This window comes from Podarcis filfolensis, assembly GCF_964270895.1.
Source record: "Podarcis filfolensis genome assembly, chromosome: 17".
In the NCBI taxonomy this organism is placed as follows: domain Eukaryota; kingdom Metazoa; phylum Chordata; class Lepidosauria; order Squamata; family Lacertidae; genus Podarcis; species Podarcis filfolensis.
The window spans coordinates 35,956,380-35,975,600 of NC_139621.1; the positions used below are offsets into that span (position 1 = coordinate 35,956,380).

General features: G+C 40.3%; 1 protein-coding gene across 2 annotated transcripts in view; it reads left to right on the top strand.

The window, feature by feature from the left end:
- RNF38 (ring finger protein 38) overlaps positions 1 to 19,221 on the top strand; it is an 81,183-nt gene that overhangs the window by 32,102 nt on the left and 29,860 nt on the right. For both annotated transcript variants that reach the window (XM_083593361.1, XM_083593360.1), the window contains exon 2: positions 16,188 to 16,258. In XM_083593361.1, coding sequence (XP_083449487.1) covers positions 16,188 to 16,258 — 71 coding nt within the window. The remainder of the gene's footprint in view (positions 1 to 16,187; positions 16,259 to 19,221) is intronic.

The following is a 19,221-nucleotide window of genomic DNA, read 5'->3' on the forward strand; positions in this document are numbered from 1 at the left end:
GTTACCTAATGAGCTTCATGGCTGAGTGGGGATTCAGATCTTACTCTCCCAGGCCCTGGTCCAACATTCTAGTATTCTACACTGGTTCTTCAGAGTGCTTGGGACAGTGTAAATGGTCTCATATTACAATTGGAACAGCCCCATGAACTAGGCTAGAGAGGAGACATGGGCCCACCCTGCTTCAGAACTGGTAGGGTAAAGTGGGGTTTGGGTCATCACTTGCCCATTTAAAAGTCTGATCCACACAATCTGTGACACATTGACAGACATGGGTTGAAGATGGGGTTGCATTCACTCTGTGAAGATAAGCCATGACCACCCAAATCTTTCTGCAGCATCATAGCTTCCTTGTCTCTGTGTATATTAATAACTTCAAGTATGCTAAGATAACAGTTTGATTTAGATTGGAATCATTTGTGGTGGGGAAAAAATATGTAGTATTATGGCTTATGGAAAGTGTCTGCACTTCTGAAAAGCACGCCGCCAAGAATGATCTGTTAGTAGGGAAGGGGAGAGAAACAAGAATTCACTTTCAGTTGAGCCAACTAGGATTGTTTTGTTGTTACTGCTGTAATTTATGCTCTTTGTAAATTTTGAAGTGCACCTAAACTGGGAGGCTGTGTTGTTGTTTATATACATATATACTAGGAGTACAGATTCCAGTATTCTTGTACTTCCTTTCAAACCCAGCCATTGTATCTGTTAAAATCTGGCTTGAGTCAGACTGAGCCTCTTTGCCAAAATTCCTATCCAAAGGAGCCAAGTTCCTACTTTTTTTAAAAAAAACTTCTTGGTAATATAGTTTACATTCACAGCAGTTTACAGTTTCATTCCTACTGTGATATGTCTTATAGCTCTACTGGCAGGATTGGGAACCAACAGGAGAGTTACCCACGATGAGAGTTGATAATATAAAAATAAATTGGGGACGGGGGGAATTACAGCTTTGTCTATTTGTCAATCTGTTTATGTCAAAATACTCCTGCCACTGTTTCATAAGCAGCAGTATACTAGTTGCTGATAAAATTCCTTTGTGATCCACTGCCCTGTCCTCTCATAGTGCCTCAGAAAGAATTACAGTGCCAAAGGCAAGTCAGTGGGGCTGGTAGCTAAGTGGTAGAGCCACTAGGATCATAGAATTGTAGAGTTGAAGGGTACCCTGAGGGTCATCTAGTCCAACCCTCGCCATGCAGGTATCCTGTCCACAGTCGTCCCTGGGTGAACTTGAACCACCAACCTTCTGGTTAACAGCCAGATTTACTGACCCATTGTACCACAGCATACTTTGCGTGAAAGTCCTTGGATCATTCTGCAGTACGTTTTATGATGTACTCAAGTACAGGGCATTGGACATTAGAAAGCCATTGCTGGGGTGTACTTTGCTGCAAGGGGCCAATGATCTTCATAAGGTAATTCCACATGCTTAGCTATTCCTTTTTATTTTTTTAATGGCAGTTCAAGGCTCAATCAACATTATATCTGCACTAGCCTTAACGTGTAGAACAGTAGGAAGCGATACCCTAGTAGAATAAACGGACTGATTCAGACATTGTGTTAAAACCATAGTTAAGGTTAAAAATCCCTGCTGCACTTCTTCTTTCTCTCTTTGCTTGGGTAACAAGCGAAACAGAAGCTGGCTTTGTGTGTGTTTCTCTCCAAACAAACCATGAGTGGAAGCCAAGGCTTGCACTTTGCTTATTACTTAAGGTTTGTTTTGGAGAAACAAACCAGGAGAGCTGGTTCACAAATAACTCAAAGACAGCCTGTGGTCTCTTTCTTCCCCAATGTGCCAATGGAAGCAACAGTGGAAGAGTGCAGCATGGACTTTTGAGCAGTGTACACCAACATACTGCTTGTTCACATTAAAGCCCAGTATAACCTTAACTATGCTTTAAAGTGATGTCTGAACCTGGCCATTAATCACGCTCCTAATAGGTCAGGCATCTGATTATTCTATTTTCTAGAAGAGAGGAAATAATGAATTGTAACTATGTAAGATGTGCCAAAATGATTCATTGTCAAACTGAAACATGTTAGGTACAAACATACAGTTCTTCTGGGAGAAAAAAGCTAAACAGTTTAACCAAAATAAAAGAGCATTCTACTCATATTTAGTGTTCAGCTTGATATTAGCTTTGCATTAAATTATTTCTACGTGCAGTGGCTCTTTCCTTCCACAGTTTATAAACTGGACAGTTTATTAAGTATTTTTTTTTAACTTAATAACATTGTGGCAAATAATTGATACTGTTTGAGCAACAGTAGGATAATCCTGTGTATGGAAATGAGTTTCAGGGTGTTGGGGATTTCTTGGGTTGAGTACAAACTACCCAGATGAATACGTCAGAAGACTGTGGCTTAGTTTGCATGTAACACTAAGCTAAACCATGGCTTAGCACAAACCAATTAATGTGTGGGTTCCCATAGCAAAGATTCCAGTCATTTTGCTCCTTCTCAGGTTGTCCTGCTACTATTTTGCTGTAAGTCAAGCCGGATTTTGTCTTTGCATTATGTCCAAACCTCGGCTCATGGTTTATCTCCTGTAGACAAGCCATGTTCAGTAAGCCATAGAACAAACCTTGGCTACAGCTTATGGTTTGGCAAGAGCAAGAGATAGCACAAGTCCAGGTTTTGACGTATCACTAAGCAAAATCATGGGTTTACTCACAGAAATATGGGAACAGCACGATCTGAAGCGACCATTATTTTATGTCCAGGAAATTGCTCATTTAGGCTATGCCATAGTTTAGCTTAGTGTTACATGTGACCAGGTCTGTGTGCCACAGTTGCTGTTGTTGTTTTAGTCGTTTAGTCGTGTCCGACTCTTCGTGACCCCATGGACTAGAGCACGCCAGGCACTTCTGTCTTCCACTGCCTCCCGCAGTTTGGTCAAACTCATGCTGGTAGCTTCGAGAACACTATCCAGCCATCTCGTCCTCTGTCGTCCCCTTCTCCTTGTGCCCTCCATCTTTCCCAACATCAGGGTCTTTTCCAGGGAGTCTTCTCTTCTCATGATGGCCAAAGTACTGGAGCCTCAGCTTCACAATCTGTCCTTCCAGTGAGCACTCAGGGCTGATTTCCTTAAGAATGGAGAGGTTTGATCTTCTTGCAGTCCATGGGACTCTCAAGAGTCTCCTCCAGCACCATAATTCAAAAGCATCAATTCTTCGGCGATCAGCCTTCTTTATGGTCCAGCTCTCACTTCCATACATCACTACTGGGGAAACCATAGCTTTTATTATACGGACCTTTGTTGGCAAGGTGAAGTCTCTGCTTTTTAAGATGCTGTCAAGGTTTGTCATTGCTTTTCTCCCAAGAAACTCCCAAGAACACACTCTGTGCCACAGTGCTACACTTTAAAAGTCCTCATGTTTTTGAAACACCCTTCCTCAATAGATGACATCGCTGTTAGGACTGGGAAAGCTAATTTTTAAGGAGAGTGGAAGCCTCCAGAATGCTGGTTCTCTCAGACTTCCTTGGGTTAGGTCATTTGAGTAGAAAACATTCAACATTTTCTGCTAAAAACTTCTGTAATTCATTGATTTGTGTGTATGAATATTAAAATCTGAATTAGGATCTCTATTAAAATAAAAGATACTTATGGGTTTCTGATTCCTTTTCCCCCCCTGCATATTTTTTGAAAGTTTGTGATAGTACATATTTAAGTTTTTGGCAGCAGCTGCATTGTCCATGTTTGAAGTGAAAACTATTAATCTAAGCAGCTAGAAATGCTAAGGGCTAGAAATGCTAGTGGAAGCTACGATTCTCAGGATTTTAAGAGCATTTAGGCTGCAGAAACCAGTTTTTTGGGTGATATAAATTGTTGCCCGCCCCCAATTAGTAGAATTAACTTTCAGTATAGTGTTATGTGAATACTGTTGCCCTGAGTCTATTTCAGTGTACTCGTTTTTGGATAAAATATGTCTTTGCAGGTCTTGCTTTATTCTTAGCCTCTCACATTCCGAGTATTAACTTGGTGCTTAGTTAAAATAGTGAGGTGTGTTATGGATAATTTATTTGCAACTGGCCATTTTAGCTTCCTGGATTTGAAATGCCGAGGCACATTTGAACTTGCAAGAACTTAATTGTTGCAGCATTTTGACTACAAATATTTATTACAACTGCCATTCCTTCCCCTAAAGGAGACTGGAAATAGTATTTCAGGGCACTGGGAATTCAGTGTGCCCCATAATCCCTTCTCACAGAACTACAATTCCCAGGGTTTCTTGTGGGAGGAGAAATGATTCGACTGTTAAACCAGCCTGTGCAGTGTTTATACTTTCCAGTTCATTGCTCCCATTTCCCCATTGCTTAGGCCTCATATGATATCTTAAGGTGGTTTGTCTAAGATGCCACATACCACAGTTACTCAGATATAGTTTTCTTGGCCCTTTCCCTTACTCCCTTGTGATAATAATTACACAAGTCCATAATTACATGAGCTCAGTATGTTGACTATTAGAGATGAAACAGGATACCCCTTGTTGGATATTAGAAGAAACGGGATACCCCATCTTTTAATGAAAATGCAAACTGTATTGTGTTAGATCTATTATTTTAATAGATACTCATACCTTTTTTGCCTCTATCTTGAATTCTGTACCAGTACACAGTGCAAGTTTAGATGTGGCTTTGAGGTACAATTCTGCATAAAGCCTAAGGTATACTTGGACAACCAAACTACCAACATCAAAGCTTATGGAATCCTTACCATTTGGTTACTATATTCATTGTTATATTTTTTAGTCTATTTTTTGTTTTGTTTGTAAGTAGTCCAGGGAATATTTTTTGGTATTAGAATCATAGAATTGTAGAGTTGGAAGGGACTATGAAAGTCATCTAGTTCAACCCCCTGCAATGAAGGAATCTTTTGCCCAGTATGGTACTTGAACCCACGGCCCTGAGATTAAGTCTCATGCTCTACCAACTGAACTACCCAACATTCCTTTTTGTTGGCATCAGTCTGTCTTGAGAGACAATGGAGTATACATCCAGGGGTGAAGACAAAGCAGTGGAGAATCGAAGTGCCTGATGTGGCTGCAGAAACTCACAACTACATTGATTTACTGCGTTAGCAGCACTGAAGTGACCTCTCTGGGGCGCAAGCCTGGGCAGTGTGTATGGAGGTCCTGCGTTGCCCAGAAAACAAGACCTCTTGGTCACACCAGTGTGGTGCAAAGGAAAGGAGAGCAATACACTTGGCACCAGCTTGGCTGTGGGAGATGCCAGAAGGAGGCATACAAGGTGCCATCAAACTGCCTAACGGACTCCACCGGATTTGTGTAGGGTTTACTTGTTAGCTTTTTCTTCTCCCGAAGATCTCCTGCAAGGCAGCGGGTATGGATTTTTTCTTGGGGATTATTCATAAAGCCTTTCTCACGAATGAGTATAGCCACAAGGCAGCAGAGCTTTCAAATCAGGGTTATCCTTCTCCTAGATGGGCTACTGGTAAAGCCCGAGACTCTTAATCTCAGAGTCATGGGTTTGAGCCCCACATTGGGTGAAAGATTCCAACATTGCAGAGGCTTGGTCTACATGACCCCCATGGTCCCTTCCAACTCTATGGTTCTAGCTTCCCTGGTTGATGAGCCCCATATGCCCCTCATTTCACTCTACAGCACATGAATCCAACATTAAATGACTAATAAATAAATACAGTGCTACAACTTAATAGAGCTACTGGACATCTGCCCTTCAGATATTCACTTAACATTAGATGATTTTTTAATTATAAGTTGAAGCCTAATAGCGCGTTCCAGAATGTATTGCCACTTATACTAACTTTGCTTAGGTAACATATAAAATTAACTGTCTAAAAAATTATTACCATGAAATTCACATCTGTATAATTGATTTTAAAATAGTTGGCTCTTGTGAGCCAATGGAGCAATTATATTTTTTTAAAAAACACACACACAAAAAACACACACATTGGGCTTTGTTCTACACGGAGGGAGGGCAGCCAGATGGCACAAGTTTAAGGCCTTAGTGAGATTTGACCCAGGGATAGAGTGGAGGGTTGATTATGTATCATTTCCAGTGTCTTGGGTTGCACTTCATTTGCATATTTTGAAATGGAGCTAGAGAGTCACTTTGTGAACAGTTTATTCAGCAGAATACTGGGATTGGAGTCCTAAAATCAGAACACTGAATAATGAAATCATAACTACAGCATACAGCTGTAGTTGTACCTTGTAGAAGAGGAATAATTCTGCAGATTTGAGAAAAGAAGCTGTACAGTGACTTGAAAGATGCAAGCAAATTATTGGGTTGTTTTTTTTAATACAGCGAGTGAATTTGAGCTTTTCATTGATTCATTCATTTGTTACATGCATAATCCCACCTTTCCTTCATAAGAACTGAAAGTGGTGTTCATGGTGTTCCCGGGCAGTGTGCAGTATGGGTACAGACAAGAACCAAACCTGTTTAAATTTAGCAAGGTGGCTATATCACATGTCTTCAGACCAGCAGGACTTTTTATATAGAAATATATATCTACAACTAATCTGTAATATTAAATAATTAAGATGTTTTGGGATGGGGTAATAGAAAGTTGAACAAGTTAGAAAATATTACCAGGGTATTTTGCAAACATGCTGGCAAAAGTTTCTAGTGGCATTCGTAATACTTTGAAAACGTGTAAGTGTATATAATATCTATATAAAATAGACAAAAGTAAATGCTGAGCTTGAATATTGCCCTTCATGAAAACAAGACTGGGACAGATGCTCACTAATTGGAGCGAGACCAAGACAGACAGGGAGAGTGAAAGTTAATTTATGTTTGACGGGCCATGAAATAACTTTTTCATTTTGGCCCTAGCATGTCATTCTGTCTGACTATTAATGCGAATTGCTGTACTAAGCGCTTCCATCTACTATAAGATCCTCAAGGCGAGGCAACAGAATCCTGCTTGATTTTGTTCATATATACTTCTGTTTTAAGGTGCAAGTCACCTTGTGAGTTTAACCTACTTGAAGTCTGTTGTGAAGAATTCTGCCATCTGTATTTAAATATTCTGCAGTTGTGAACAAGCACTTGGAAAATTGATAGGTGTTCAGTAATGGTGTTGTATACCTGAAGGAGTGTCTCCACCCCCATTGTTCAGCCTGAACACTGTGGTCCCATTCTGGGTGTCTTCTGGCAGTTCCCTCACTGTGAAAAGTGCAGTTACAGGGAACCAGGCAGAGGGCCTTCTCGGTCGTGGCGCAATCCCTGTGGAACACCCTCCCATCAGATGTCAAGGAAATAAACATTTAGGTATTATAAGACAGCCCTGTACAGGGAGGTTTTTAATGTTTGATGTCTCAGTGTATTTTTATATTACGCTTGAAACTGCCCAGGGTGGCTGTGATATAAGTAATAAATTAATAATTAACAAGATGATGATGATGATGATGATAGAATCTTCAGGTTGGCCACAAGTCATTGAGGATGGCAAACTATTTTTTGTTGTAGGCTACCACATTTCTGTGCTAAAAGCAAAAAAAAATGAAGCAAAAACTCAAGCATGTGCACAAAAATAAGGGGTCTTGCCGGGGGGTGTGCTTTTTGTGCTGCTGAATATATAATTTACACTTACATGACTAATACTTAAACACTGATTTGTGAGAATACTTGTCATAACCTAAGGTTTTAGTCAAAATATTGTGGGCAAAATGAATAAAACATTTTGGGGAATCAGAAGTGCAGGACTGAGGGAGAAAATTCATCTAACCTTATATATATTCACGTTATGAGAAGTAAAGATGCATTCAGCCACATGGGCTGCTGTGCAGACTGACATGAGCTAGTATGTTACAACTAATGGGCTTCTTATATTCATGCATTGTTAATGTTACGCTCAGACATGTGCAGCTTATACTGCAGTCTAGCATGTAAAGTTACCAGATATACTCAGTTCTGCATATAGTAACTGATTATATTGGAGGTGAGTTTGCAGGTCTCACAACCTGTCAAGGAAAAATGGTACATGATTTTGGAAACCCATGTCTTATTCTTAAACAATATCCTTTATTATAAGCTTTAAAATGTACACTCCTTTATTGTGGGACTTCAAATATGGCATAGAATGGTCTTGATATTATGGAACATCTAGAAAATTGTATTAACTTTAAGGTGAAACCACACATTCTTTAAGATCTCAGGTGAACTTCCAGAAAAATTATTATGGACAACAGGAACAGCTGGTTGCCTGGTATTTTTATTCTCTGGGGCCAATATGGCAATAATGATGCCAACTGTCTTATAATGAAAACAGCATTCAAGTAGTTGGCAGTTTCCAATTAGTTGCTCCGTTTACTGGAAAGAACAACTTTCAACAGCCTTATAGGTTTTATTTCACTTGGCAGTAATTGGAGTAGGTGAACAACAACCGGCTGGAGTTTACAATGCAGCGCTGGCAGAGAGGCAACTGATATGTGAACTGGAGAAGCAGCAAAAAGAGTGTGATCAACTCTGAGAACAGCAGCAGAGGAAAGATTGCACATTCTAGTTTTAGAAGTGGTTTATACAGTGGTGCCTCGCAAGACGAAATTAATCCGTTCCGCAAGTCTCTTCCTCTTGCAGTTTTTTCGTCTTGCGAAGCACGGCTATTAGCGGCTGTTAGCGGCTATTAACGGCTTAGCGGCTTAGTGGCTATTAACGGCTTAGCGGCTTTAAGAAAAAAGGAAACAAACTCGCAAGAACTCGCAAGGCGTTTCGTCTTGCGAAGCAAGCCCATAGGGAAATTCGTCTTGCGGAACAACTCAAAAAACGGAAAACTCTTTCGTCTTGCGCGTTTTTCGTCTTGCGAGGCATTCGTCTTGCGAGGTACCACTGTATCCATATTCAGACAGATTATTTAATAAGATTTCTTTCCCATCCTCAACAGATGATCCCAGGGTGGATTACAGCAATAAAATACACAATTTTAAAAAGTTGAAGCCATTGCACAGAAAATCATTCCAAATGGAACAAAACTGTATAAATTCAGCAGAAGAGGTGTGTCCCACAAAACAAAGGTGAGAAATCCGTACAACAAAACTGCTAGATGCACCTTTGTAGACAGGGTTCCACAATGTAGGGGCTGCCACAGAGAAAGCCCTCACCTGGGCTGCCATTCCCTGCACTTTTGAGGGTGGTGACACTACCAAAAGAGCCCACTCTGCTAGGCCTGGGCGACATATTAATATATTGCCCAGGACAGGTATGAGAGGCAGACCGTGATGGTGGTTTCACTCAGTGGTATATCGCTAATGAAACTGCCATCACTCCTGTGTCTCTCCAGTGCCCAGCGCAGTGAGGGAGAAACAAGCTTCAGCTGGCCGCTGGAGGCAGAGGGACTCAGAGCCTTGGCTGTTTCAACAATATACCGCTGACTGAAACCGCCATAACGGTTTGCCCCTCATGCCAGCACAGAGTGAGAATCAAGATGCATCTGCCAGGTGCCAATACAGCTTGTTCCTCCCTCCTTTTTTAAAAAAACTTCTTGACTGAGGAGTGCATGGCTGCCCTCACCTCAGCCCAGCAGATTTGCGGAGCCCCTAACCCACCACTGGCTCGCACGAGCCAGGGATGGGGGCTCCGTTAAACTGTATCTGCTCCGGGGCTGAAGCCCCGATCCTTCTCCTGCTTGCACATGAGCAGGAGGAGGATCTGGGCTCCCTCAGCTGGGCAGCAGGAGGCTTTGCGCTCCCCGGCTGAGGTGCACAAATAAGCCCCTGTCCCTCTGGCATGTGCACACACCAGTTGGGGACCTTGCTTGGCTGGGGGGCGAGAGCCTTCGTTCTTCCCGGCTGAGAAAGCCCTGCCAGTGAAGGCGAAGGGAGCCCCGGTGACAGAACCTGTAGCAGCACTCTCTCCATCTTCAGGCAAGGGAGGGGGTGAACAAGCAGCCTCTTTCTCCCAGGAGGAGGAGGAGGAGGCCTCCCCCTTGGGAAGCTGTTAAGTGTCGACTTCTTTTTCACCGGTATATTTTCTTGTTGAAACACCTAACACAATGTTAATAAAGGTATGGCAATTTATTGCACAGCCCTAGAAGGAATGGAAACCCCCTATCTGATAGTGGCCAACCTGATTTCTGAAGGCAGGGACTACTAGAGAAAGATTGGTTGGCTTAGTCAATGGGCTTGTATGGGAGAAGGCAGTTCTTCATTACCCTGTCCTAGACAGGGTAGGTCTTTGTAAACCAAAACTAGCACTCTGAAGTATTGCCAGAAGTTAATGAATATCTAAAGTGAATCTGTAGATAGGCAGGGAAAAGTTGCTGTCTAAAGTCCTGGAGAGCCACTGCCAGTGCATGTGTAGACAATAGAACTAGATACACCAATGGTTTGACTCTGTATAAGACACCTCCCTATGTCCCTAGAGACCCTCAGTGTTTCTGCAGCTAGAATAACGTCCACATCAGTTCTAGCCTTCAGTCAGTTCTTTTTACCTTACACCAGTACTTTCCTGATTATTTCCTTGCATCATAACAATGTTCACCCATTCCTCTATTTTTACATTGTCTTCCCAGAGTCCTCTGGCCTATTTAGAGTACTTCTCCCTCCCCCATATGACGACCCTATGTCTACAGTCGAAGTAAATTTTGCCTATGAAGCCAATTCTAGCTGTCCGCATTTGGGGAGGTTTGTAGCTTGTTTTCTGAACAGGGTTGAATTGCTGTTATATGGCGAGTTAGTTAGAGGTCCCCTGAGCTAATGTTATAACTGCTAGAAGGAAAGTCTGTATGTACTGATAAAAATAATTGTCAGTTTCCTGTTTTGAACTGTGCATTCTATTGCTATGGCATATTTTGTCTGGGCCACTTGACCAGGACATTCCTTTAACAGAAGAGGCTCCTCTGTAGAGTTTATTATGACAGTTTTCAAGGTGGTGAGATGATTCATGGGAGCACAGAGCATAGTTTTCTGGATTATTATTTTTTGCCATTATTAAAAGAGGCAGCTGGTTAAAATGTAAAATATGGGGCGTTTTCAGATATACCGTATGAACTCCATAATAGATACTTGCATGAATGAATGCTGGAGTGGTCTGGTTCACCAGCTGCACCCCCCCTCTCCCGTTCAGCATAAATGTACATATAAGAAGGTGCTATTTTGTACTATTATGTTTGACTGTATTCATCATTTCATTGTTAATTTCTCTTAAAATTAAAACTATAAATATAAAAATTGAAAATATCAAGTGGAGACAAAATTCTAAATAGTATAAACTTTTTTCTGCTCACCTAAATACAGAATGGTTGTACTGCAACTTAGCTGTGGCTTTCACAGATGGTGCATGACAGCTGAGTTGTGCACATGGGCAACAATACAAATCTGTTTCTTCACCCTGTGTGAATGTTTGAAAGTCAGAGCATTAAAAATACATTTTGATCGGTATAAGTGTACTGCAGGGGAGTTCTGTTTGTTAAATAGGAATCACCCATCGGAAGGTAGTTTCCCAAGTATTTTGTGGTATAAAATTGGGGTGGAGGGTCCTGCTGTTGACAAGATAATGTCAAAAATTCCACTGAGGATATGTAAGCTTTGATCATGTCTAATTTAGCTCTCTCTAGTTCAGCCTTCAGTTTCTCCTCTTCCCTCCACCCCTGGCAGCCACGCACACACACCTACATGCATAACTTTGCTTATGCTGTTCTAAAATCCCCATTCTCCTGTAGGGGAGAAATGTGATCCTGCGTGGGTTGTCACCACCCATTTCTCCACTGGTTAGAAAGTATTTCTGTACCGTCATCATAACATATCAGTGTTGTGTACAACATAAAGACATAAAATACCATTAAAAACAAGACAAATAATAATTTAAGTGATTAAACTACTGGGTAATCAAAAATTTATACAACTACTGTTATAAGAACAGCCTTCAAGAGACAACTGAAAGTCAAAAGTAAGAGTGCTTGCTGAATCTCTTTTGGAAGAATGTTCCACAGCAAATTTTATCCATATTGGATATAACTGGGGGGAAACTGCTCATTTTGCTACACCCAAATCCCTCCCTCCTTTCTGCAAAATGCCTGCAACAGGGTGCTTTGAAGTAGCAAAGGGAAGTACTGCAGACACTTTCTCCCTCAAACTTAGTTGCCTCTCCCCTCCTTTATCTCTGCCAGAATTCTGACTCAATTTCAAGGCACTAATGTGAATATATGTGAACAGACAATAAAATAAATAAGACTTTTGGAGTGCATTGAAATAAAAGCAACTGTTATGTAGCACCTCACAGGTTTATGTGTCATAAGCTTTTGTATACCCAGAGTCCATTTCATCGCAGACCTAAATTGGTAAAACGTCTGATGTAATTTGTCAACACGAGACAACTCTCTTCCTCTTTTCACCTGACTTGTTCATAAATATTTGTCCTGTCTGGCTTTGTTTCATGAACCAAACTCAAAGAAGGAGGAGCGATCGGACAAATCAGAGCATCTTTTGAGTTTTCCCATTTTTGTTGTTTTTTTGCTTGGGGGGGTAAAAATTCCATGGTTGGGAATCAGTTAGAAATAGGAAATTGTCGACTTGTTATGTGAACGCTTGTCTAACAGATTATTTCCAGGGAAAGCATTGTTTTGGTAAGCCAGACCTGCATGTACTGACCTAGATGGTCCGTTGGTCAGACTCACCATAAAACAGCTTTCTATGTAAGTCTTCAGAGCAGAGCTAACAAAGAGAATCTGGCTACAAAATAAGTATCAAATGTGACAAGGAACTTGCTTAATCATAAGGGGAAAGTGGAAGGCACCACCCCAAACTGTGGAATGCCCTCCAGGAACCACTGGGGAACTAGTTTCCTGTAGCCTGAATGTGAAAAATGTTAAGTATTCTGAATGGAAAGCTGTAACATTAACTTATAAATAAGGTGGAACCACACTCCTTGAAAGACAGCAGTCAGGATCTAGAGAACATTGAAAGTGGCTTTCTGCATTCAAGGGGGCTTTGGACATTTGTTTCTCAAACTGCAGCCCTCCTTGTTGGACATCAAGCTTTGTTCCTAATATTGAGGGGACTTGCAAAAGCAGCTTGTGATACGGCATGATGGGAATAAGCTGTTTGAAGAAAAACAAGGCCAAAATCCCACTGGGCATGTGCAAGCTCTTGGGCTTGCCAGAAGCAGCTTGTTGTGTCCCCGTATATTTTGTGCAGCCATGACGAGAACTGTGCTCCAGTAGCTGTGGTAAAGCCAGCTAGTTTGCTAGCGAGGTGGCTCAGGCTTCAAATGATGTGAACTGGCTGTTGTCCATGAACAAACAACATCCAGAGGCCAAGTACTGGGTAGGGCTGGACATGTTTTTACTGAATGCAGAATAGTGGCTTCATAACAGAACACTGTTTTTCCATACTTCGTGCTGATCAGGGAGGAAAAGGAGGGGGGATGAGCAGTGATGTGGGGAAGGGAAGGGAAGGGAACTCCAAACCAAAAGAATTTCTGTGGCATAATGCAACTAGTAGCAATTGCTGCAGGACATTCTACAAGCTATTTTTTCAGCTTCATGGGCTAGTAGTGGCATTTCAAGTGTACGGGTGGAGGAAAGCATGAAGGGCTCTTTTTAAGCATCACATTTCTTTTCCTCTTCAACAGTTTGGTTGAAATAGTTTTTTAAAAATACTTGAAATTAAATGCAGTTGAAGAAAACAAAAATGCACACCAAGTGAGAGCCATGCTTTGAGAGAGAGACTGCTCAACTGGAAAACTCTCAGGACAGTGTACATAATAAAATTATTAATACGTAAAATCATCAAAGCTGTTCACTATACATAAAATAATTATCAACAAAATATGGATAAAATCAGAAAATCTTTTTAAAACAAATATAGATAACTAATTATATGTCTGGGGAGGTGTTCTGAAATACATAAGGAGGTTTTCAGCAGGGATCTAAAACAATATAGTGAAGGTGCCTATATAGGAAGTGTCTGTAAAACAGACATTATTTTAGGTTTTGGGAGGAAGGATACTGTACTTACTTGGAATAATGTTCTGGTAAAGTCTGTTTAGCAGTCTGTATAATTTTCAGTGTGCTGGGAGTGTAAGCTTTCATGTTACAGGGAAATTCTTGTCAGGCATAAGTATTCAAAGCAAGAAGAGCAGCTTATAACATCTAGATTTAAACATTTTGATACAATTGGAAAGCTTATGACATTATGTGGTCCAGGAAAAGACCACGTCATTTACACTATGGTTTTGGGGAAACCAGCATGGATACAAAACTTTGGTCTCTAAGAAGTAGATTGTCACAAATGTAGTGTTAAGGATATGACAATCTAAATACTTTGTTTTAGATAATACTTTGGCAACAGATTCAGTTCAAAGAAGCCATATCAATGACCGACTGGCTATGTTTTGCCCACACCTCTTAATATTTATGCAGTTGTCCTCATGTTGATGGCTTCGGGGTTTGCTGTTCTGTAGTTTTGTGTGTGTGTGTGTGTGTGTGTGTGTGTGTATGTGTATGCGTGTCTTCAAGGGATGAACATACACATGCAGTTCAGAACTGGTCAAACTTCTCCGATAGGTTTTTATATATACAGATTGCCACAGAGAAGAAAGTGTGCTTCAGTATTAAAGTTCTATTACTATTCTCCCACACATTTGTAATCTCTGTTAAGAGCTGGAAGGGATAATCTGTGAAAGGCCCCTTGCCCTCTTCTTCTTTCTGCACCACCCCTTCTATCTTCCTTAGAGGAGGAACAGAGATCTGAATTTATAAGCTAGCATAGGGCCTCTGAAATTAGGCCAAGGACTGCACGAAATCATATTTAGGGTCACATGCCCATCCCCATCTATAGGACTGCTCTGAAAGTTGGCAATATGCTTCTTCCTTTTTGCATAAGATCAGCCCAAGGCAAGTGGCAATAAGATCTGATGAAAACACATCGTATGCTGGAAGGCTATAATAGACAGTTATGTACATCTTGTGTGTTACACAGGTCAGGTTAGATATTTAACTGAAAAAAGGTTGCTCACCTTTGCTATTGATGTCTACTCAGAAGTAAGTCCCACTGAGATCTATAGTACTTATATTGGGGGTGGGGGTGGTGATTTTATCCTGTAGTAGGGGTTTTTTTTTGTAAATAACTTTAATTTTAAAGAGAAAATACAGTATCAAAACACCATGCTTTTTACATGCACAAAATATTGTTTTGAAAAGAGTACAGAATAAGAAAGAAAATAAAAGAAAGAATTGTTAAAACAGAAAAACCAAAGGGTACTGATAAAAGGCATATTATGCAATTCTTGAAGAGTAAAGCATTCTACATTACCTTTATGTATTGCTTGCTATAAGGGGAGAGGAAAGTGGAGACAGTATCCTGTAGGATTTTATATTTAGTCATTTCAGAAAGTATACACTGTATTTTTAAGCAGCACAAGTTTACCAATACTGTTAAGTGCATATATACACATAGAATAAAAGCATGCATTAAAATCAGTAAAGGTATTTTGTTTTGCCTTGCCATCCAAGCTGCTTTAGGGTCTGTTTAAAAAGTAAATGAGCCTTTTCCCACCACTGCATATATACGTGTATCTTAATGTATTGGCGGTAAGACACGTGCTAACCGCTTGTTGTGCACCCACCCCTGTTTTATTACAGAAACACGTTAGAAAGTGACAAAGGAAACAGGAGAATAGACTTTTATCGAAAAGCTGAGGGAGAATAAATGGCAGAGGTTCTGTGCTCTTTGGCTCACTCTGGCTTAAGTAGTTACATTGAAATTGTCAATTGGAAATGAAATTGGCCACTGTTAAATTTATAGCAGTTTGAGAATCTCATGAGGGGCATGACACTTGGTTATTTATCTGCTAACATTTGTACTATATCTTCTAAGAAGCCCATACTTGATGCTTTAGTCTGGCAACAACTCTGTGAAGGTAGGCTGATGCAAGGAGGCAATGGTAACTTTCCCTTAAGACCTTTCATTGAGCCTTAAAAGCTGAGCAGATTCTCGGAACTAGGTTACCCTGCATCCCAGACTTTAGTTCTGTAATCATTGCACAAATGTCTCCCTTAACTTGTGCTTGTCTATTCTTGGAATACAAATATTAAGTCAATGAACAAGTGCACATTGTTAATCTGGAGAAAATGTTTTGGCAGTTCATGAAGAAATGTCTTCCTCCTGTCCTAGAATCACAAAGACAGAAGCCATGATAGCTAGATTTGAGTATATGGTCTGTGTTTTCAAATGCATTTTTTCCCCTTTCTTTACTTGCAGGTGGTGTTGGTGCTTCCTTCCAGTGCCAGTTAATCCATCAAGACCACATCTGTACTGATGACAGTGACAAGGTAACTGAATTAAATGAGTTTCCTTCAGGTATTAAAAGTGTCAATTTTATGCAATTGAAAGTCTTGTTTAGCTGAAGTTTTATAGCAAAACTGCTTATTTGTCTCAAGAGGATGTTGCTCTTTATTAAAAAGGTGTACTTTTGTGTCAGTTGTTTTGATTTTTCTATTGACACCACCCCCATGTGACGATGGGTGATAACTTGTACACAGATAATTTTTTTTTCTTCCTCTCGCAAAGTACAGCTTCTCTCATTTGGTTACTTTTGCCTTGCAAAGTATGAAGGAGTGTTGTGTGTGGGACTTTTCAGTTTCTGTTATAAATATCCCTTTGATTCAGAAAAGGTTTGGGTCTCCTTTCCTTCACTCCCAAAACTCACTTTGGGCCCACCTCAAACACTGAGATCACATGTTTATGTGGTTGCAATGCAGCATCGTGGGTAAAATGTGATAAGTTGTTTGTGTAAGCTGCTTTCTATTATGTAGATTTTAACCATACTGATGCTACTCTTCAAATATGGCAAATGTGTGGTTAGCATAAACTGTTGATGCGGAGCTCTTTTCAGATTATAAATTAATGCACACTTCTCAGATGATAGGACTAATTTCCTTGGCTTCCTGAGCTTCACAGGAAGGAGAAAACAACTACAAACTATTGAATAAGTCAGTCACAGGAGAAAATTGTATGCCTCTATAAGCTCATTGCAACTTGGAAGCAGTAGAGAGGATAAACTGCATAGGTGTCTCCCTTTCCACACCCCATGCCCTGGACCTAGAATGAGAAGGTTCTCTCACCAGCTCTTCTGGCTACTTCAGGCTATGACAGATGAAATGGTCTTGTTTTTAGTCACCTTGGATTATATGTACAGCAAATTCTGAAGTTGAGAAGCTTCTCACTTAGAGCTGTAAATATTATTCTGTGCGTCTCTTCCACTCAACCTTTCAAGGGTGAGGGGAAATGTACTTGCTTCTGAGCTAAGGACTTTAAGAGGATGTGGTAGCTACCTTCCCCCACTGCTTCCCATTCAAGTTCTTCTGATGGATAGGGAAGGTGACAGTTCTCTCAGGTTGGAGCAGGGGTAGAGGTTCCAGAAGCTATGAAATCACTTTGGGGGGAAATTGAGTACTGTGGGTTCAAGGAATCTCTTGACAGAACTGAAAGAGGGTTCAGATCTTAGCTTAGTGATGAATAGGGTGACTTTGCAGGGAGGGATTGCTTTCTCTGCTTTAGTTGCCCAGTTGTAAAATGAGGAAAATAGTGCATAAAGCTGGCTGTGGGAAGAGAGAGATGCATGGAAAGCCCACCTGAATAATCACATGCAATATAAGTACTTAAAAGAAATTACTATTTGAGAAGTGATGCTTTTGAGTTTGCACTTTTTGTGCCTTGTTTTTAAATATGCTAATATGCATTATTTCACCTTTTCCTTTTTTAAATTTCATATTTGGTTTTAAGAGCAGTTGAAGTAGTATTTGTCCTCCATTAGCGATGGTGGCATTTTGTTTTCTTTAGGGAGGGTGTTCTCACATCACATTTTGTGTGGAAACTGGCCACAGTTAGACTAGGTTTTAGAAAGAAGAATGAATAGGAGGTACAAGTCCTGGTCATCTATTTATAAATGCCTTTTCATATTTGTATGGAATTCATTTGTTGTAAACCAGGGTCTAGAATGTAAAACACATGGCAAAATAGTTTTGAATAACATCAGTCCTCATATTTCCACTTAAATTTATTGATTTTTCTTTCACTTGTACACTGGTGGTGGTGGTGGGTGTTCATAGACATTCACTGCTGATTCCATAGGAAAGATATGTGATTGCACCCACCCATGCGGTTTGGTCATGAGATAGTCACCCAGCTGCTAATGGATAAATAGATCTCTTATTGTTAGGAAGACATAAAGATATGATCTGAGATCAGCAAAAAGTGAGAGTTAGGCTTTTAATGTGTGGCCTTAGGAGAATATATGTCTGAAGCATCACTGATACTCATCAGAATCTTTTAAGAGTACCACTGATTCTTCAAGACTTTGTGCATGTTTTCTAGCTGAAATCTGCTTGGGCTTTAGGAGCCAGTATATCTGAACTTATCTGCTGTAATAAAAAAGAGGTTTGAAAAACTGCTGCTTTAAGTGCATCAAGCAAAACAGGTGACAGAAAAACTTCACTTCTGAGTATTGCCTTCAGTTTCTTAGTGTGATCGTGACTTCACATGTAACATTTTTAATGTGCTATTTTAGGCGTTTTCCAGTTTGCAGCTCCCTTCTCACTTATTTTGACTAACCTTTGTTTTAAATCCAGTCATTAGTTATTTTCTATTTGTGGAATCAACAACACAAACTTTCCTGCAGAGTGTTTTCACTGAAAATAGTGTCTAAAGCTGAAGTGTGCCCACCCCCACCCCGCATCTTATCACTCATTCTCTTTGATTTGTGCTTCACTTCCTGGATTCTCCACAGGAAAGTGTGTTTCCTGTTAAAGAGCCGCTTACCTATCAGTTTATTTAATTTGAATTTACCATATTTCAACATCTTACAGCTCACTAGCAACATCCCTTCAGTTGCCTTACCCATGCGAATTGTTATGTACTGACAGGTATTATGCTAGATAAACTAGAGTTGATTAAAGGCAATGGGTTTAGGGCTGCTCTGGAACACAGGGGGGAAAGATGGTGATGATGATTTTAGACTAGTGAATTTATAAAGTTAGGTGAATTTATTTGAATATATTTCTAGATTTGGAAAGCTCTGCAACGTATTCTACAGATCATACAGAGGCAGAGCCTAGAAAGGCACAAATATAACTGCATTTTAAAGGCAATTCAATAACATTAGAATCTGATTTATGCTGCTTTCTTCCTCCCATTACTGTGCTAGATAACTGCTCTGCAGAATGTTCTTATTCCTGTGAAGTAAAACAACAACAACATACAAATATTCTTTCTTTTTAGTTTTCTTCATTTTTTC